The sequence below is a fragment of the Mesoplodon densirostris genome, chromosome 11, assembly GCF_025265405.1.
Source record: "Mesoplodon densirostris isolate mMesDen1 chromosome 11, mMesDen1 primary haplotype, whole genome shotgun sequence".
Taxonomy (NCBI): domain Eukaryota; kingdom Metazoa; phylum Chordata; class Mammalia; order Artiodactyla; family Ziphiidae; genus Mesoplodon; species Mesoplodon densirostris.
Window position 1 is genome coordinate 44470947 of NC_082671.1, and position 20988 is coordinate 44491934.

The window sequence follows — 20988 nt, forward strand, 5'->3', positions numbered from 1 at the left end:
GACGCTAAGTACAGCCTCTTGGCAAAGTGAGTCCTAAACCGACGGGTTTTTGTTAATTGCTCTGGGTACTACTTGCCCAGCTGCCAGAGCTGCCCTTTTCCAGTCTGAGACCTCTCCCCACAGAGCTTGTCCTGTTCCACTGCCCTGGCCTGGCCCAGACTCCTTATCCAGCCCCCCTGCCCACTCCTCTGCTGGGGCCTCTCCTAGGCCCAGGCCTCACCGCAAAGCTCTCCCTCATCCGAGCCATCTCCACAGTCATCGTTGCCATCACACAGCTTGTCAGGGGGCAGGCAGACCGAGGTGTTGTTGGCACAGGGGTGTGAGGGTGGCCTGCAGGCCAGGGACTCGCAGTTCTCCTCATCCGAGTTATCCTCACAGTCGCTGTCGCCATCACACACCCATGCTTTGCTGATGCACCGAGCTGGGGGATGGGCAGAGCATCAGGGGCCAGGCCTGGGCAGCAGGGCTCTCTGTGCCCTTCTTCCCAGACCCAGTGGGCTTCTCTAACAGGGTCACGACTACAAGGCCTTGGGGCCCACTAGGAACCTTGAGGCTTCTTCTGTCAAATTCACATGGGCAACAAAGAAGGTAGGAATCTGTAGGAGGTGTTGAAGCTCAACACTGGTGAGGGTTTTGGTTCCCGGGACCCTTAGTGCAGGCCCTGGCCCCTTCATACCTTCCCCCATGCATCAGGCCCAAACTTTTTCTGTGCAGCCTTTTGCCTCACAATGTCCCCACCCCACTCCTCACAGTACAGTGCCGTCTCCCTTGCCACTGCTCTGCTCTCAGCAGGGTCTCCTCCTGTCCATGTTGTTTCCCTTCCGTCCTTTTTACCGGAGTCTTTGCAGCCAAACTTGACATTGGGGTCACAGACGTGGGTCACTCCCTCACAGCTCTTCTCGTCACTGGAGTCCATACAGTCAGTGTCCCCATCGCAGCGCCACCGCAGGGGGATGCACAGACCATCCAGCCGGCACTGGAACTCATCATTGTGGCAGCCGCCAGGAGGCCTTGTGGCTGCAGGGGGACAGGTGGAGGGCATGGGGTGTTGAGGGCTCCAGGTCAGCTGTTCCCATCTCTACCTTCTCAACCCCCTCCTGCTATACCCAGCCTGGGGCTAAGAGCTGAGGCGGGGATGGAGAGTTCTCTGAGTCCTGCTGACATTCCTCGAAAGCGCTAACTCAAAGTCTGGGCTATTACACCTTCCAGGACTCAGAAATCATCTTGTCTACTCTCCCTATTTTACACACGAGAGCTTGATTGGATAAGCAATTTGCTAAGCCAGAGCTCAAATGCCCCCACTTTAGCCTAGCCTCCATTTCATTCATTCACTTCACACTTACTGAGTACCTACTGTGTGCCAGGCACTGTTTCAGGTGCCAGCCTGAACAAGACAAAGTCCTTACCCTCATGGAGCTGAAGTTCTAGCAGGGAAGAGAAACAGTGAAGACATGACACAAAAATCGCGAATGGAACTGCAGGTAGTGATCAAGGCTATGCAGACAAAGCCAGGTCAAGGCCAGGGAGGATGGGATGCTACTTGAGACAAGACAGTCAGGAAAGGCCCTTAAGCAGATGTTTGAGCAGAGGCCTGAATGACGTGAGCCATGAGATTAACTGGAGTTGCATTCCAGGAAGAGGGAACAGCTAGTGCAAAGTCTCTGAGGTAGGACCATGCGGGGCATATCTGAAAACTGCCCAGGGCATATTTAAGGCTGCACAGTTGGAGTAGAGTGAAGGAGGAGACGAGTGGCAGGAAAGCAGGTCAGATAGGTTGGGGGAGTCCTGCAGGCCATGGAGTGGGGCTCAGCATGAATTCAAAGTGTACAGGGAGGGCTTCCCTGGTGGCGCAGTGGTTGAGAGTCCGCCTGCCGATGCAGGGGACGCGGCTTCGTGCCCCGGTCTGGGAAGATCCCACATGCCACGGAGCGGCTGGGCCCGTGAGCCATGGCCGCTGAGCCTGCGCGTCCGGAGCCTGTGCTCCACAAGGGGAGAGGCCACAACAGGGAGAGGCCTGCGTACCGCAAAAAAACAAAAGAAAACAAAACAAAACAAAGTGTACAGGGAGCCAGTGCAGGCTTGAGGGCAGGGCTGGGGAGAGATCTGACATGTTCTGTAGGATCACACTGGCTGCTACAGTGAGATGTGACTCAGGAGTCTGGGGAAGGAGCGGAAGCAGCACCCGAGGCACAGGTGACTGTGCACAAGCCTCACCTAACACTCCCGCTCCCCCTACCTGCCCCCACCAGGAACACAGTCGACGCGCTCATCTCATGCCTGGACTTCAGCAGCAGCCTCCGAGCCGATTTTCCTTCCTCAGGGCCCCTGAACCTCTTTCCAATCTAATGCCCTTCCAGGATTGTCTTCTGAAAGCATTTCCTACATCTTATCACCTTCCAGCTTTGAGATCCTTCGAAGGTCCCCAGGGCCTGACCTGCTTTCACCCGCTGTTGTAATCTGCCCCCTCCAGGCACTGCCTCATTCCCTGCTGTCCCCTCTAGTCTGAGGGGCCCCACCCAGCCCCACTGGCCCCTGCAGGAGTACTCAGTTTCACCTTCTAAGTCTTACTGCTGGGTTCTCCAGGCCACTCCCACCCTCCATCTAAAGACCCTTCCTCTAGTTACCGGGGGGAAGGATAAAATGGAAGACTGGGATTGACACATACACACTACTATATATAAAAGAGATGACTAATAAGGACCTACTATATAGTACAGGGAACTCTAATCAATACTCTGTAATGGCCTATATGGGAAAAGAATCTAAAAAAGAGTGGATATATGTATATGTATAGCAGATTCACTTTGCTATATACCTGAAACTAACACAACATTGTAAATCAACTATACCCCAATAAAAATTAAAAAAAAAAAAAAGACCCTCTCTCTTGTCCATTTACCCACAGCCTAATCCCTCTTCGGGGCCCAGTTCAAATCCCACCTCCTCCGGAATGGTCCCAGACCATTCCAGCTCACAACCATAGTTAACAACTGCTACCAATCATGACACCCCTGCTCCCACGGGCCAGGCCCCCGCACATCTCTCACTTCACAGAGGAGGAAGCCAAGGCTCAGAGGAAGCAATTCGCCCAGCTTGTGAGGGGCAGAGAGCTCCTCCCACCTCACCACATCACGGGCCTCCGGGGGTCCTCTTCTCAGAATCCCAAGGCACTATTACCTGTCCCACTCACCCGACGTTTCTCAGAGCTGGCCCTCGAGGCTCAGTGACTGTTTCCCGGGCCTCGGGTGACCCTCCCCATCCTCCCTCTTAGTGCTGGGCCTGCAGTGGGTACTCAGTGCTTTCAGTACTGTCCCCACTATGCGCACCTTAATTCTCCAAGGCAGAGGTTGTAAGCTGGTGGTCCAGGGGCCAGATGAGGCCTACAGAGAGATCTTGGTCTGCCATGTTTTTAAAACTTTTCAAATCAGTTGCCAGTTGTATGGGTTGATTTGCTCTCCCTAAAAGGATGCTGAAGTCCTAATTCATAGTACCTGTGAGCATGACCTTACTTGGAAATAGGTCTTCCTTTGCAGATGACCAACTCAAGATGAGGTCATTAGGGTGGGCCCCAATCCAGTATGACTGCGTCCTTATATAAAGAGGAAACCTGGACACAGAGACAGACGCGCACCCAGCGAGAACGCCATGAAAGATGAAGGCAGGGATCGGGGTAAAGCATGTACAAGCCAAGGAACGCCAAAGATTGCCGTCAAACGCCAGAAGCTAGGAGAGAAGCCTGGAATAGATTCTCCCCCATAACCCTTAGAAGGAACCAACCCTGCCAACATTTTGGTCTTGGACTTCTAGCCTCCAGAACTGCGAGACAATACATTTCTGTTGTTTAAGCTACTTAGTTTGTGGTACTTTGTTACAGCAGCTCTAGGAAACGAATATACCAGTGCTTTAAAATGGGTAGATTTCACATATAAGTCTGCATTTCTGACTTCTCTTGAAGTTAGGGCAATCTTGGCTTTGCATTCTTCCATGGTAACCATTGGTCAGGGATGAGAAACCAACATCCCTTGAGGAGGTCTGTGCCTTCCAGTAACCCCCGCCTCCACGGGGGATCCCACAGACGCTAGGTCCTGGAGGCCTGGGCACTGGGGACCCCACAGAGCCAACCCTTCTCTCCTTTGGCCCCCACTGTGCTCATTCACCCCTACCCCTCTGAGCATCCCTTTTTCATGCTACCAGCTACCAAACACAAGCTGTGTGCCTTCCGTGCACCATCTCACTGAAGCCTCACACCAACATGATGATGCCCGTGCTATTCTCATCCCCACTTTGCAGATGAAACTCACAGGGGCCCACGGAGATAAAATAACTTGCTCGAGGCCACCCAGATAGTAAGCTGCAGAGATGGAGCTCAAACCCAAGGCCACCCAACTGCAAAGCCTGAGATCTTAACAGTGTGTGACAATGATTTGTCGACAACCTCCCTCTCCCACAGGACTGGAAACTGCTGAAAGATAAGAGCCACGTCTGGGTTATCTCTGGTTCCCAGATGGTGGCAACACGCAGTGGGGAGGGTGGATGGATGGTGGAATGATTTGGTCCCCACCCCACTGGTCCCCAGGCGCCCACCCTGGTTGGTGCAGTTGGCGTGTGTCTCGTCACTGTAGTCCCCGCAGTCGTTGTCCCCATCGCAGGTCCAGTGCTCAGGGATGCAGCGCCCGCTGTTGCACTTGAACTGGGTGCTAGAGCAGGAGTGGCTGCAGCCGGCCTCGTCACTGTTGTCCCCACAGTCATTGTCTGGGGGGAGGCAAGAAGGGAAGAGGAGAGCAGGGGGTCAGCAAGTGGCCTTCTCTGTGACCCCAGCATGGGGCCCCCACTCCCACCTCCCCATTCCCACCCTCGACCCACCCCAACCCTCCCACTGAGAAAATAAAAACAGAAAAGACACAGAAACTGCATAGACTGCAGCATGCACCATGGCCCACGTGACGGGGGCAGGGAGAGAGAGGCAGGGCGGGCTCCAGGAGGGCCCTTCCCTGGGTCTCGGAAGGCTGGGGCTGGGGACGGGACTCATTCCTTTCCCCTTTCAGCAGGGTGTGGGAACAGGGGTCCGCGTGCTTTGGGGGAAAGGCAGGGATTTCTCTGGCTCTGGCGGAACAAAGGTGGGCGGAGTATAGGTGAGGCCTCTCTGCTGGGGAGGGAAGGTGTTAATCAGGCCCCGCCCTGAGCGTGTGCATCACCGGCCCCAAGCTCTGGGCTCCCGGCTCATGAGGGGGCACTGCCTGCAGCTGGAAAGGCCGGGGGGGCCCCCTCCTGAAGGCATCTGAGGGTGACTGAGCCAATGTCCTGCTTTCTAGGCCTCGTGGTGGGGGGGGCACCAGACTTCCCTTCACATTTTCAAGACGCCTGAGAAGATGGGTTTGGCCGTCCCCCTTGGGTTGTGTTCCTGCCTCTTCTCCAGCTGCCTCTACATCTCTGACGCTCTCCTTCCCCCATGTCTTGGTCTTCTTGTCCCCACCTCTCTTGTCATCTCTCCTGTGAAAGGCTCCTTCTGCCCTCTCTGCTTTCCCTTTCACTGTTTTCTTTCTCCCTCTGTCATTTCCTCTCTCTTTTCTCTCTTTGCTTTTCCTTCACATCCTAGGAGCTCTGGGGTGGGGAGCTGCATGGGGCTCCTGGGAGGAGGCCCAAGGCCAGCTGGGGCTCTAGGGGAGATGGTGCATGTGCTTCTATGCACTGACCGGCAGGCTCAGGACAGGTCTTTTCATCAGAGCCGTCCCCACAATCCTTCTCTGAAACACAGAAACCGCCAAGGCAACCATTGGCACACGAGACACGGCAAACATGAGGGGCAACATGGGGCTGACCCAATACATCTTCACACACATTAGCCAGGGCTCAAGCCACTGTTGCAACACGTCACAACACCACACCAGACACGACCAGAGCCCCAAGACGGCACAGACACAACAGTCCACTGGCCCCCATGGCTGACATCACCTGGTCCAGGGCTGACCGCCAGGTGGGCTCCCGAGTCTGGAGCCAGAGCCTGGAGGGACCCCAGGAGACGGGGTTTGCAGGGAGAATGGCATTGGGCTCTCCTTGCTCTGCCCCTCTGGCCCTTCTTGCTCATCTCTCCCTGGCCCCTGAGCCTCTGCCAGAGGATGGGCAGCTCAGGCCCTGCCCGGGGAGGAATGGCACCGACAGGCGATGGGCGGGGTGTCCCCTGGGTCCATCTTGGTTCCCCCACAGTGTTTCTAGCTTGTCCTTATTTCTCCCAGACAACCCAGGGGAGCTTCTGTGAACTGGAGGAAGGCCCCAGCTTGATTCTAAAACCCCTTCACCTGCCACCCAGGGCCTGGCTGTGGCTTCTAGCTTTCCTAGGAATCATGGCAGGTGAAGGGAAACAAGCTCTTACCATTGTCACATCTCCAGTTGATGTTGATGCATCTGCCGTTGTTGCAGGTAAACTGAGTCAGGGGGAAGCAGGTGGGATAGGCTGTCAGGGAGAAAGAGTAGCTGAGTAGGGTCCTCAAGATTATTTAGCATCATAGCACCAAGCAGGTGGGCGCTGGGTCCTTCCCATAACCAGCAGTCCTCAGCCCGGCCAGATGGGGGAGGGAAGGCTAAGTGGAGGTGCCTTGGCCTGGAACGCTGCCCACTCACTCCTACCCCTCTAAGCTCCCTTTTCTTAAGCAACTAATGACCAAATGCAGGCCATGCGCTGAGTGCTCTCCGCGCATGATCTCACTGAACCCCTACATCAGTGCTGTGACGTGGGTGCCAGTATTATCCCCACTCTGCAGATGAAACTCACAGGGGCCCACGGAGATCAAGCAACTTGCTCAAGGCCACCCAGGTACTAAGTTGCAGGGTCTCTCCAGCACCCCCGCCCCAGGACATGCTCTTGTGGGCCCTCCCTCCCCGTGCCAGCCTGGCCTTCCTGCTGTCTTGCTCACCACATGAGGCTGACTCATCAGAGCGGTCCCCACAGTCATCATCCAGATCGCACGTCCAGGAGATGGGGATGCAGCGGCCACTGGCACAGGAGAACTGGTTGGGTGGGCAGGTGCGAGCTGGGGACAGGGATGGGCATGAGTGCTCATAGGTGAGTCCCCTCTTTAATTTCATTTTCTTTGCTATTATTCTCTGCCTCTCTGGAAGTCTCCCCAAGGACCTCAAAGCTATTCTTCTTAGAGACATCATTCAAAATCACCTACGTGGTCTCACACCAGACGCTTCACCCCATCTCTCGAGGGGTCGCTGGTGTCCTCCAAGGAGAAGATCCACCCGCCTTGCTTGTCATCCCCAACCTAGAGCTGTGCTCTGCCCCCTGCAAGCACGGGCCTCCCGGCCAACCCTGCCCTCCCTTCCCCTCTGCCCTGGATGCCCCGTGCTCCCTTCTCTCCCTGAGCCCCTCTGTCTTCCCAAGCCTGGCTCCCCCGCCTGCCCTGCCCTGGTGACTGAGGGGTGCCGGTGTGGTCACGCCCCTCCCACACCTGAACAAGTGGCATTGGACTCGTCTTCGCTGTTCCCGCAGTCATTGTCCCCGTCACAGAGCCAGCGGTTGGGGATGCAACGGTTGTTCTCGCACTTGAACCGGTCCGAGGGGCAGGTGTGCTGATCTGGGGAGGGCGAGGTCAGGGGTCAGCCAGAGGGAGGGGCCCCCAGCTCTCCAGCTGTTGCCCAAGGGCCGGCTGTGCAGCAGGGACTCACGGCAGAGGGCGGGGGCCTCGTCACTGTTGTCCAGGCAGTCGTTGTCCCCATCGCACTTCCAGCGTTCCTGGATGCAGCGGCTGTTTGAGCAGGCGAACTCGCCTGGCTGGCACTGGGGTGGGGGCACGTAGGACGGGTTTGCTGTGGGCACCACGAGGCGTGAGGGGGAAAGTCAGACCCAGGTCACGGACAGGTGCTGAGCCCCCTGTCCTCTGTTGGCTTGTCTTATGATTTTAAAATAATATACACAGTAATCTTTCCTAGTGCATAGTTCTTCGTGAAGAAACTATCTGGATGGAAACTGCAACTCTTTCTCAGGCCACAAGGGTGATGTTTGCTCTGCTGCTTCCAGTACTGCAATGTGGTCTGAGAATAAAGGAGCTTCCAAGACAGCCTAGAGCCCCCCATCCTTTTGTCCCCACCGAGCAGACCGCCCCTTGCCCCTCCCTGCCATCTCCATGAACTGCCCCTTGGAAGTCATCTCCAGGACCCTCGGACCCTGCTCTGGTCCCTGGACTTTTTCCTTCACAAATGCGTCAACTCTACCGGCAGGAGTGAAAACTCACACCTCACCACCACCATCTGCCTTCGGCTATCAGCAGTGAAATCACTTCGTCCTTTGTGTTTGCACAGGGTAAGCTCAGGAAGCCCAGGAAGCCCATGGCAGTCCCTGGTCCTGGACCCCACTGCTCTGTGCATGCCTTTCTGACCCATCTCTCACCCCCTGTAATCCTGTGGGTCCCCAGGACCACTGGACCTGGAGGCTGTATGTGTCCTCCTTGCTCCTGACCTGTGCTTCCCGACCATTCTCCCTCTCTCCCCTCTGAAAAATCAGTATTGACTTTCACGTTATTAGCCTATACGAACCCCTACTTCAAAGGACCCCAGGCTACTCCCCAGCATCCTTCAGGGTTTTTAGCTCCTGGTTCAGAGTCACTTTCTCCATAATCACTCCCTCTTTATTCTTGGTGATTTCAATGTGCATATAGGTGACCCTTCCATTATGCTGGCCCCTCAGTTTCTAAGCTCCTCTTCACCAATCCTCTTGCCCTGCACCTGGTCTCAGTCACTCACTCTCAGGTGTACACTATGGCCCACTGACCCATTTTCACTTCTGGGATTCTATCCTAAGGAAATCATCCAGAATATGGAAAGGCATGAAGCTATAAGAAATAGCAGAGCAGGTGATTAATATACAGACTCTGGGTCAGGGTTCCTGGGTTCAAACCCCTGCTCTAACTTTGGGCCTCAATTTCTTCATAAAAATACCTTCCCTACAGGAATATTTTAAGGAGTAAATAAGTTACTGCATGAGGACTGCTTATAACCATGCCTAGTACATAGTCTGTGTTTAATTAATGCTGGCAGTGATTACAACAAAAAACTGGAAACAACCTAAACATCCAACAGTAGAGAAATGGTTCAGTAAATTATGGGATGTTTACCAAATGAAATATATTTTGGCCATTAGAAATTCTGCTGATGTATTCATGACACACTGTCAAGTGACAAATGCAGGAAACAGAACAGCATGTGCAGCACGATTCCATTTAAGCAAAAGTAAATATATAGAGAAATTGGGAGGTTGTTCACTGAAATGGTAACAGTGGAATCTATGGGTGGTGGAATTTGGGGTGATCTGTACTTTCTCTTTTGTATTTTCCTATGCTGTTCATTTATTTTTACAATGAGCATGACCCGCTTTTATTAAAAAATGGGGCTATTTGGGCTTCCCTGGTGGCGCAGTGGTTGAGAGTCCGCCTGCCGATGCAGGGGACACGGGTTCGTGCCCCGGTCCGGGAGGATCCCACATGCCGCAGAGTGGCTGGGCCCGTGAGCCATGGCCGCTGAGCCTGCGCGTCCGGAGCCTGTGCTCCGCAACGGGAGAGGCCACGGCAGTGAGAGGCCCGCGTACCGCAAAAAAAAAAAAAAAAAAAAAAAAAATGGGGCTATTTAAAATAATTCAATAATAACACAGAAAATTTGTGACATATATGAGCCAAAAGGGGCAGAAAACATTTATATACAGTATATTCCAACCGTGTAAAAACCCACCTAAGGAAAAAAGGATGGTGTTCCTTTACCACAATACTAACAATATAGTGGTGTTTGCTGGTGAGATTGGGCTTTTTTTCTCTCCTCTAATTTCCAGTATTTTGAACTATTGTTGTATAACTTCAATAATGTGGAAATAAATGTAAAACAAGTTAATGGTTTTCTCTTTCCATAGCTGTCCTGCTCCTCACTTGGTTTCCCCTGATCTTCATGCCTTCCCAAACCTCCCACCCCCTGGTCACCCCTAAACACCCTCCAGCCCCCAGAGCCTTCTTCTCTCACCCCATCCCTCACCTCCTATTGCCCCCCACCAGGGCCCTCTTTGCCTCCTTCATCTCCGATGGGGACACTGTGGCCTCCTCCTGCTGGGGTCTGCTCCCCCACCTCCCACCCCAGCTGGGCCCCTCATACCCAAACAAGTGACACCGTCTGTGTCCAACACCTGGTCCTCAGCACAGGCACACTGGCGGCTCCCAGGGGTGGCCAGGCACAGGCTGCTGCAGCCGCCATTGTTCACCCGGCATTTGTTGGTACCCACTGTGAAGGAGGGGTCACGGGTGGGGGGAGGAAGGAAGGGGAGGACAGGGGATGGGTTGCAGCAGGGTCAGGAAAGGCCAGAGAGGGGAGATGAGAGGCCGGGGGAGGAGACGCATTAAAAGGAGAAGACAGAAAGAGGAAATATGGAGGGGTTGAAGAAGAGGAGATGCAGGCATGGGGCGGGGGGGAGATGGGGAACACAGAAGGTCAAATTGGGGTGGGAGCCTCTCGAGAGTCTCAAAAGTCAGAGCCTAGGATCCCTGGGGAGTGCCCTCACCCACCACAGGAGCCTCACCCCCCCATCTAGGTCCCACCCCAGACCCAAGTCCCAGCCCAGGGGTACCTTGCTGCTGCTGGGCATCATACATGCGGATCTCAAAAATGGGGGGCCGCTCGCTGCGCAGAAGGGTCACGATGGGGGGCGCGCCTCCTGTGCCCCGTTCCAAGCGGTAGACACTGCCACTCCGGTACTCGGTCCAGAAGAGGTAGTTGCCGTGGTGACACAGGCCAAAGGCGTGGTTCAGCTCAGGACCCTCGTACACAATCTAGGAATGGAGAAGAGGTTACCAAGGAGCTGGGAGACAAGTGGAGGTGCCTCAGGGAGGCCCGGGTGGGGGTCAGTCTCCTGTACACTCATATGTCCATGGCCTGGGTGTGGGACTTGTCTCCCCCATCAGCCTAGAAGCCCCCAAGGGTGCACACCGTGAAGTGCCAGACCCTGAACCCAGCAGAGCGCTGATGGGGAGCTTGCCCACACTCCTCTCTTGGGCTGATTCACATTCATTCATATCCCTCCAACACAGGCGCACGTGCGCACGCACGCGCACACACAGAGTAGTGAGCAGACAGCCAGGATCCATACATTTGTTTCTTCATCCACCACACATTTTCCAGGATCTACTAAGGTAGCACTAAGAAATGGAAAAGACGTGATCCCTTCGCTGGAGCTGCCTATTGTCTCAGGAAAGGCACACAAGGCCATCCACGGTGGAGAGGGGTCTGGAGACAACACCCCAGAGGAGGTGGCCCGCCCCTGAGTGCTGTGTCACTTGAGGAGGAGCTGGGTGGAGGCAGGAAAATCTGCATGAGCAGCAGCAAAGAGGGCAGCACCTTGACGTGTGCTGGACTTGAAAGGTCTAGTGCTGCTGTTCCAAGTGCTGGGATGCAGGGAGCAGAGGGTGAAAGAAGACCACAGAGACGGTCAGGGGCCACATCATAAAGGGCCTTATATACCATGAAAGAGCATGGTCCACACGCCTAGACTTGCACGGGGCTCATGAATGAAGCATGTAGCCCCCGGAATGAATGAGCGTGCGTCTACACCATCTCTAGGCATCTCGCATCGGTACAGAGGCACACAGTGCAGGCACACGCCAGTGTGTGCTGCCTGTATGTGCACAACCAGGCAGAGGTGCACACGAAGTGTATGCTCAGGTGTTCACACAGGTGGTCAGGCCCACAGACCATGTGCATGGTCAGAGAGATACTCTGATAGAAGCAATCCTCAAACAACGTAAGACATAGGCACATAAGCACACAGAGGGACACACCTGCAGGCTCACAGGTAAACACACATGAAGCACGCAGGCCCAGACACTCACAGACGCCCACACATTCAGACACACAGCCTCACCCACACACAAACGTGGTCCAGCAATGCACACATGAACACCCACACACAGGTGCACGCCTGCCCACCTTCCGGTCTGTGCCATTGAGCAGGATGGTCTCGATGCGATCATAGAAAGCGTCCACCCAGTAGAGGCGCCCAGCTGGGATGTCCAGGCTCAGCCCATTGGGCCAAAGTACTGTCTTGGAGGTGACAAAGATGTCTCGGTGTGAGCCGTCCATCCAGGCCCTCTCCAGCCGCCCTCGCCGACTGTCCTTGGGGTCCTCCTCCCAGTCAGTCCAGTACATCCACCTGTGGGCAGCTACTGGTCAGCACCACATAGCCACCCCTGCCATCAACATCCTCCCCTGTGATCCCAATCCAGGCGGGCCATCCCAGAGCTCCTCACAGGGGTCTTCCTGCCCTGCTCACCCTTGGCCCACATATTTCATTCATTCATTCCTCCATTCAACAAATATTTGTTGAATGCCTACTGAGCTGGGCACAGTTCTGGCGCTGGAGGACCCAGCAGAGACCAAGGCAGCCAAAGCCCCTGCTCTCGTAGAGATATGTCCCACCCAGGACACAGACAAGAAACAAGTCAGTCGAGAGGGTCACACACAACGGAGAGTGATACAAGTCAGGAGGAACTCGAAGCAGGGGCGTGGCATGGAGAGTGACCGGGCAGCCGGTGGGGAAGGCCTCTCTGAGGAAGTGGCATTTGAGCTGAGATGTGAATGCTGAGAAGGAGCCACATATGCAAATACTTGGGAGTCCCAGGCAGAGGAGCTCCAAGGGCAAAAGCCCTGAGGTAGGAAGAGCTGGAGTGCTGGTTTAAGGAACAGACAGCAGGCAGTGGGGACAGAACTTCCAAATGCAGGATGTGAGGTGCAGATGAGGTCAAACGAGCTGCAGGCAGACCCTGTAGGACCCCGGGGCTGATAAGGTCAAGGGGAGCCAGGGGAGGGCCCGCTGGGAGTGACAGGACCAGATTTCTATGTATGTGTTTAGAGCATCACTCCCATCGCCCTGTAGATGGGGACACCTTTTCCCCTTTCAGCCCCATTCCTGCCGAAGCATCCCACCTCGGCTGCCCTCCCCTGTCCACTCTCTCTCTTATCCCCCAGTCCTGAGGCCCACACAGTCCCTGGCTCCTCCCCTGCCAAAGTCGTGGGAGGACTCACCCATTGAGCGGATCCACCACAATGGCCCTGGGGTGTGTCATTTTGCCCTCGATTAAGGTCTTGCGGGTCTGAGCAGCTTTCTCCAGCCTGGCCACGCTGATGGTCTTCTTGGGCCCATCATCCGTCCAATACAGATTGTCCCCCATCCAGTCCACAGCTACGCCCTCCACATTGTGTATGCCTGCAGTGGGCGGGGCGGAGCAAGGAGGGAGAGCCTCAAAGGAGGCTCAAATCTGCCTGCCTCTGGCTCTTAAGATACCTGCACCTTAGAGCACTTGGCTAGTGGGGAATGCCGGGAGCCTCCTGTGCCCTAGACAGTGGCTGGGATGGGGTGGAATTGGGAGGTTGGAGGAAGGAGCCTGGGAGGTCGCTTGTGCTGCCACATCTGTGTTGAGTCAGCGTCTCTCAAAGCTGCACATGGCAGGGCTTCCCTGGTGGCGCAGTGGTTGAGAGTCCGCCTGCTGATGCAAGGGACATGGGTTCGTGCCCCGGTCCGAGAGGATCCCACATGCGGCGGAGCGGCTGGGCCCGTGAGCCATGGCCGCTGAGCCTGTGCGTCCAGAGCCTGTGCTCTGCAACGGGAGGGGCCACAACAGTGAGAGGCCCGCGTACCGCAACAACATCAAAAAAAGCCGCACATGGCAGCAAGAAAACCTACGTGGCACATGTGGGCTCACTTGAGAAGGCACATCGGGGCCTGAGCTGGGGTGGACAGCTGAAGCAATAGGCATGTGGCTCTGGGCACAAGTGTGACGCCACATCCCAGGCCTAAAAATCCTGAGCTAACAAAATGAAAAGTTAGGAAGTGATTTTTCACTTAGCCACAGGCTTCATCTCAAGCTAAATAGCATCCCTGGTATAGGGACCCCCAATCCTCTCCTGATGAGGAGTTACTTTTGATTTCCCCGAAGTCTTACGATGGCTGACGGCTGAGGTTCTCTGAGCCGAGGTGGGGGATGGAGAGCAGGGCAAGGGGTGGTAACCAGCATCAGCCAGACTGATTGGTTAGGAAGCCCTATCCTGGGGGCCCGAGTGCAGGTTTGGGAGTTCCTAACACCCGGGAGGCACGGTGTAGCACCCAGAGGCTCAGAGCCTCCACGCTGATGGATCTTCAGAAGACAGTGCACTGCTGACCTGCTGGGGCAGCTCAGAAGGAAAAAATGGATTCCATTCACAAAACACAAGAGCATGCAGCTCTTGGCGGCCGTGAGGTCTGGCTGCACAGACCCTGTGTGTACACACGTGTGCCGGTGTGTCTGCGCCGATTCAGAGCCTCAGGCCTCTCCCCGGCCGTGCGCCGCATGCAGCTCCAGGGCTCAGAGCCAATGGCAGAGAGACCCTGAGTTTTCCCAAGGGCTGGCAAGGACGGCCCACACTGCCTTACCCATCCTTCCTCTGGCCTCTTTCCGGCTCAGCCAAGAAGGGGGTCACCCAGGGGTCAATCTGTCTATCCCCTCATCTCCATGCCAACCGGCCCAGCTAGCCAGTCAGCAGGGGACTCTCCACGCTGGAAGGGCACCAGGAGAGAGATGCCCAGGCCCCAAATCACTTCCTGCCTCAGGTGGGCGCGTGCCTTGGGGGTCCCATCCACAAACCTCCCACTTTGGGGCCCTTACCATCCTTCAGGATGGTCTCCCGCTCAGTGCCGTCGATCTTCTGGCGGCCAATGAGGTAGCTGGTGGTGTCGGCAAAGTAGATGAAGCCGGTCTCAGCATGGAAGTCCAGGGCCCGGGGGTTCATGAGGTTCTCGATGGGGATCATGTGTTCGTCGGGGACCTTGGCCCCCATATCCATGCCCCGGATGATGCCTGGCCGGCCCTTGCCATACACGAGGAATAGCTCGTGTTCCGGCTCTAAGGCAGGCACAAGGAGGGGCACAAAGTCAGACACACACACACACACACACACACACACACACACACACACATGACCACCACCCAGCCAATGCCCCGGCTGTACTGGGTCAAGGGTGTGGGGACAGCAGGGGGTCTGAACCACATGGACAGACACATAAGCATGTAAGGTCCAGGGAACAACGTCCTGGGGCGGGGGGGTGTTCCTATGCACTCTAGGAGTAGGAAATGGGGCAAAAGTAGCATCTTTTTGGTAAGTGCCCTCTGTTGAGTAGTGAAATTAGTGGCCCAAATATGTTGGAATCAGGTCCCTTCTGACCACTTCCTCTGTTCATCCTAGTCTAAGCCATATCACTTCTTGCCTACGCCGCAAAAACAGCGTCCTGCCACTTCCCTGCTGCCCATCCTCCACCCAGCAGCCAGCATGATCATTTTTACAAACGTGAATCAAATCTGTTAAGCCACCCAGAGCCTCTCATTCCAGTTAGAATATAATCCAACACCCTTCCTCATCTCCCCTCACTCACGCGCTGCCCCACTCCCATCCCCCTGCCGCCTCTCTGCTCTCAGCACACCAGGCTCACGCTGGCCTCTGAGCCTCAGCACTATAGATTCCCTCTGCCGGAAACGCTCTTCCTTCAGGTACATGATTCACGTGATTCACTTCCTTATTTCACAGAGAGCTTGACGTTAATTTCACCTCCATAGAGAAGTCTTCCCTGACCGTTGTCTAAACTGGAGCCTTCGCCGTCATCATTAATTCTAAGCTGCACTTTATTTTCTTCCTAACACCTACCCTCACCTCAAGTTATTTATGTGCTTATCTGCCTCCCCTGCCAGACTATAAGCTCCATGAGGCCAGAGACAACATCTGTCTTGTTTACTGCTGAACCCTCACTGCCAGGACAGTGCCAGACACAGCGTGTGCTCACTAGATACTTGTTGAATGAAGGAAGGAATGAAGGGATGAAGGGGCCAGTTGACAGCGTTCTCCGGAGCCTGAGTGGGGTAGCGGGATAAGCCCTGCTCTCGGATGGGAGTGCAAGTCCCATCCCTGCCCCTCACCAGGGCGAAACTTTGGGTAAGCCCCTCCATCTTTCTGCATCTCAGACAGATGCAGCTGGGCTACGGGAGGCAGGTAAGGACCCCTCCCGTCCCACCCCAGCAGGCACACAAGCCCTTCCCTGTCACTCACTCTTGCACGACTTCCCATCACTGCCCAGGCTGAAGCCGGAGCGGCAGCGGCAGGTCCGCGCCTTGTGACTGTTGGCCAGCAGACAGATGTCGGAGCAGCCGCCCGGCTTCCCGTACTGGTCATTCTCGCAGGCGTGGCTCCTCACTGGGGCAGGTGGAGAGCTGGTCAGGACCCCTCGAAGCCCCTGTGCCAGGCCTTGAGAAGGCTTCCTGCAGTCTGACCACTCTCTCTCCTGCTAAGGGCTTTGCATCTGTTGTCCCCTCTGGGGATTCGGAAGCCACAGGACTGGCATTCCTCTGCCCTGACACCACCCAGCCTTCAGACTCTTGGGTGGGGCTTCTGTGGTCAGGGGACAGAGTCACACTATTGCCCACAGCCAGGCGCTTCTACTCTAGACCAGCCAGGGAACTGGGAGGGGTGATCTACATCCTGAGCAGAATAAGGGCAAGGGGCTCCCTGGGGGTGGGATCTGGAGGCTGACGGGCAGGAAGGGGCGGCAGGGGAAGCAGACGGGGGAGAGGAGGTAGTCTGGGGTAGATGTCTAGGAGGAGCAGTCATGCCACAAGAGAATCAGGGGTGTCCCTAGGGGGGCTGTGGAACCCCGCTCACCTCGGGGCTGACGCCGCTGGTGGTAGATGTGGAGGGCGCCTCCCTTGTCCACACGGGTGACGACCTGGTAGTCGGTGCTGTTGAAGCGGTTCACGCGGATCACGCTCGTCTTCTGCTGGGCGTTGGCATTGTCTGAGTTGGTGGCGTAGAGATAATTCTCAAACACGGTCAGGCCATACAGGTGCTCGATCTGAGATGGGCAGGCAGGAACGGTCAACATGAGAGGAGAAGAGGGTCCTCCCTCTGCCCCTGGCGAGCCCCTCAGCTTCTCTTCCAGACTCCATAACTTGCATTCCCAAACTCATTCCACAGCTGTCTGACTCCGTGCTTTACTCCTGTCTCCTCTGGACTAGTCTGTGCTTAAGATATGCTTGTCAAATCCCATCCATCCTTCACAGAGCATCTCTTTGAAGGGCTTCTGGAATCTTCTAACCAGAGAGGACAGGCTCTCCTTCCACACTCCATTTCTGGCTGTAATCCACTGTCTGGTGATCTGCGGGTTTACTCTACCCACTCCGCTCAAACCCCTTGAGGGCAGGAACCATATCCCTCTCAGAACCAGGCACATATTCAATGATGGGATGATTTTGCACTGAAGGAGACTTGGGCCCTACACTCTGTCCACAGGGAACATTCTTAGCCCGCCTCTAGCTCCCAGCTTTGGGGAAGGTTGAGAGAACAGACTGGCCCCAAGCAAGCCTGATAACAGCCTCTGCTACCTGCATAATGTATCTAAGGTAACCAACTGTCCCAGTTTGTCCAAGACTGGCCCAGGGGACTTTCAGGGCTGACACTGGGACAGTCTCAGGCAAATCAGGATGGAGGGTCACCCTAATTATCCCAGAATAGAGATGTCATCTCTGAGCTGGAAGGGCTTCTAGACTAGGTTCAAGTGCTATTTCCCAGCTGTGTAACCTCAAGCAAATCACTTAACCTCTTTGAATCCTACCTTTTTTCAGCCACCAAAAGGAAACTGAGACACCTGCCTGCTCATTTTCCAGGGGCTTGTTGCAAGAGCCCAACTCAAATGAGAAAAGGGAAGTAAAAGGTGGTCTCTTAAATGACTGTGGCCATCCAAGTGGAAGCCATATCCTGTCCTTTCCCCCAGATGCTCGTGCCCACCCCCTCCCTACCGGAGGGCTCAGGGCAACCACGCTCCCATTCTGTCCCCCGCCCTCCCAGGAGGCCTAGAGAAGGATTTCCCGGCCAAGACTTCCTCCTCACCAGGATGCCCTGGATGATGGTCTGCCGGCCCTTGCCCTCGTAGTCCACCACCTCAATGTAGTCCAGGTAGGCATCGGCCCAGTAGACGAGGCGGCTGACCAGGTCCAGCGTGATGCCATGAGGAAACACAATCTTGCTGTCGACCAGCTTGGTGCGATTCTGCCCGTCCATATCACAGCGCTCCACTTTGGGGATCTGTCCGTAGTCCGTGAAGAACACCTTCCTGTGAGCACACGGCATGTTAAATGGGGTCTGGACACCAGGCACCCTCCCTTCTACCACAGCCTGTACCTCCCCGTTCCAGGGCCAGTGCCCCTGCCTGCCCCACTCACCCCATGGCAGGGTCCAGTGCAATGCCCTTGGGGTTGTAGAGCTCCAGGTCTAGCAAAGTGACACACGTGTCCCCGTTTCGGTTGCAGACAAAGATCCTATCATCGATGTCATCCACGAAGTAGAAGTTGCCTGTCAGCCAGTCGATGGCCATCTGTTCCACGTCTGGAGAGTGTGAATGAAAGGGCTATGGGGGAGGTCCTCCCACAGACACGCCCACCCTCTGCTGGTACAGAACTTACCGTGGGAAGCCCACCTCCTCTGGGGTGCCCTCCTTCACCACCCATGCCACGCTGTCTCTCCTCCCTGGGCTCTTACGGGAGTTACTGGCAGTGGCACATTTTGCCTTGTGTTCTTGGCCACCCTTCACCAACAGGGTCTCTCCAAAGAGAAGTCTCTGAGTATCCTCCCACACAGCCCTGCTCCCCATGCCGAGCTCAGGGTGGGCACACAGGGGCACTGGATAATTGTTGGCTGGTTGGCTGACTGACAGGTTTCCCAACTCTAGCCCCTGCTTGAATGGGACCAACTTCTTGGGGTTCCAAGAGGTGGTGAGGACAGGTCTCCTAGCTCATTCCACAGTTTTTAAATCTGCTTTTGTTTGAGATAAGAGCACTCAGGCTAATAAAACATCACACATCTCTGCTTTTGGCTGGACTGTCATCATCTTTGTATGGTAAGTCAAGTTATATCACACTAGCCAGGAGCACTGACTGGAAGCTGTACATGCTGCATGACTTTTTTTTTTTTTTTTTTTTTTTTTTTGCGGTACGCGGGCCTCTCACTGCTGTGGCCTCTCCCTGCTGTGGCCTCTCCTGTTGCAGAGCACAGGCTCCGGACATGCAGGCTCAGCGGCCATGGTTCACGGGCCCAGCCGCTCCGCGGCATGTGGGATCCTCCCGGACCGGGGCACGAACCCGTGTCCCGTGCATCGGCAGGCGGACTCCCAACCACTGCGCCACCAGGGAAGCCCTGCGTGACATTTAAAAATGGAAAAGCAGGGCATCCATCAATAAATCCAATCTGAGAGAAGAGAATGTCCAAATATGGGGCCCATAGAGATGGAAAAGGGAAGGTCCATGGTGGCAAAAGGTTGGAATCAGTGGCATGGGCCAAACTTCCTGTACTCACTCCCATTCCCCTGCTTCTTCAATGTCCCTGTTGCTCAATTTCCTCCAGTCCTCGGGAGGGTGGGAAGGAGCAGGGAATAAGATATAGGGCTGGAGGAGAGAGTGCAGAGGAGGAAAGCCATCAAAGGACTCTGAAGGTAAACTGAGGCATGGCTCAGAAAGAGGGGGAGCTTCAGAAGGGTGGGAGTGGGGGAAGAGGATGGAGACCAGGTGCCCATACTCAGTCTATGGCAAAAACGGCCTAACGGATCAGGGGTGGGGCAAGGGCAGCAGGAAGTCTAGGAGGCAGGAAGTCTGGGGACGGGACCCCTGCTGGCCTCCTGGGGGGCGGTGCGGCTCCTTCTCTCCAGGACCCACTAGCTCCCATCCACCCACTGCCCCCTCCAACTACCACTATCAGAGGTGATACCTCTTGCAAGCAGGGAAGTTTCCAAGACAGTGACTCCCTGGGACCCCTGCCTTGCACTCCACTTCCACCAATTTCCTCAGCAGGTAAAGGAGTCTTTGGACCACCTGTCTTTGGCTGAAAACCTTTTTATTTTTTGGTTTTTTTTTTTTACTGAAATCCCCACTAGCCACACTCAACCTGGTAAGGATTATTCAATCCCTACACAGCTACAGGTATAATGACTAGGCTTCCTGCTCAGCCCTCCCTAATCCTCCCCCCTCCCTCACAGGGATTCAGGGGCTGTTTCCTAACAGTGGGTAGGGGTGGGGGGCAAAGGGAACAGGAACACGGCTCCCAAGGAACTTGGCCAGACCCTGACACTGACTCACAGTCACAGGACTTAGGCTGAGGGAGGAAGGGAAAGAGCCCATCTGAGACTCTCACCAAACTAGTTTCCTCTTCAGGTCCCCCCGCTGAACCCCACCCCAAGATGACTGGAGAAAGAGGTCACAGGGATGAGGTGTTACCCCTGTGACTGCTGATGTGTCCCTAAACCCAGCAACTCTCTCCTCTGAGCCCCAGTACTGTCCCCTCCTGACAAGGTCACAGAGAGAGGGCAGAGCAGCCTGGGCGCATGGATCCCAGGCCGGGTAGGAAGAGGGGCCAGTGCGGGGTTAGGCGAGCAAACTACCCCACACTGTGACCACAGAGAAAACAGATGAAAATGAACGCTGCTGGACCACGTCCAGAGGAAACCAAGGTCCCAAGCTGGGGCCGGGGGGGCGGGGGTGGGTGGACCCTGCCGCCGTCCCAGGCAGCCAGCAGGGTGGGTGAAAGGCAAACAGGGCTGTGTGCCCTTTACTTGGTGGGCACGGTGGGGGTCTGGGGGATGCTGGCATGTAGACGAACCTCATCATTCAAAGCTGTTTTCCCAGCACCAGCTGGGGCAGCTGCGTCCTTCTCTCCAACTTCCTGAGGCTTCCCTGAGTCACTGCCCAGCTCCAAGGCTGGCAACACCCTTCCCCTGCTCCCCCATCCACCCTCCCTCGGCAAGAGGGGAGGAGGAAGAAACCTGAAGGGATCTGATGCCCCCCCATCCCAGATGCAGTTCCACATCCTCCCCTCCAGCCTCAGGATGGCTGACCTTTGAGCCTCCCTGCTGGCCTGGGAAGGAAGGCAGAGGGATCGTCCCCCTCTCAGATATTT

The 20988-nt window shown here is 55.6% G+C and overlaps 1 protein-coding gene across 2 annotated transcripts in view; it reads right to left on the reverse strand.

Moving 5' to 3' along the window:
* LRP1 (LDL receptor related protein 1) overlaps positions 1 to 20988 on the reverse strand; it is an 81555-nt gene that overhangs the window by 36920 nt on the left and 23647 nt on the right. For both annotated transcript variants that reach the window (XM_060111749.1, XM_060111748.1), the window contains 16 exons: positions 18267 to 18429; positions 17935 to 18157; positions 16711 to 16900; positions 16102 to 16245; positions 14670 to 14906; positions 13054 to 13234; positions 11959 to 12181; positions 10604 to 10805; positions 10135 to 10260; positions 7669 to 7809; positions 7452 to 7577; positions 6912 to 7028; positions 6371 to 6451; positions 4585 to 4752; positions 835 to 1017; positions 221 to 421 (listed from right to left, as the gene is read on the reverse strand). In XM_060111749.1, coding sequence (XP_059967732.1) covers positions 221 to 421; positions 835 to 1017; positions 4585 to 4752; positions 6371 to 6451; positions 6912 to 7028; positions 7452 to 7577; positions 7669 to 7809; positions 10135 to 10260; positions 10604 to 10805; positions 11959 to 12181; positions 13054 to 13234; positions 14670 to 14906; positions 16102 to 16245; positions 16711 to 16900; positions 17935 to 18157; positions 18267 to 18429 — 2706 coding nt within the window. The remainder of the gene's footprint in view (positions 1 to 220; positions 422 to 834; positions 1018 to 4584; positions 4753 to 6370; positions 6452 to 6911; positions 7029 to 7451; positions 7578 to 7668; positions 7810 to 10134; positions 10261 to 10603; positions 10806 to 11958; positions 12182 to 13053; positions 13235 to 14669; positions 14907 to 16101; positions 16246 to 16710; positions 16901 to 17934; positions 18158 to 18266; positions 18430 to 20988) is intronic.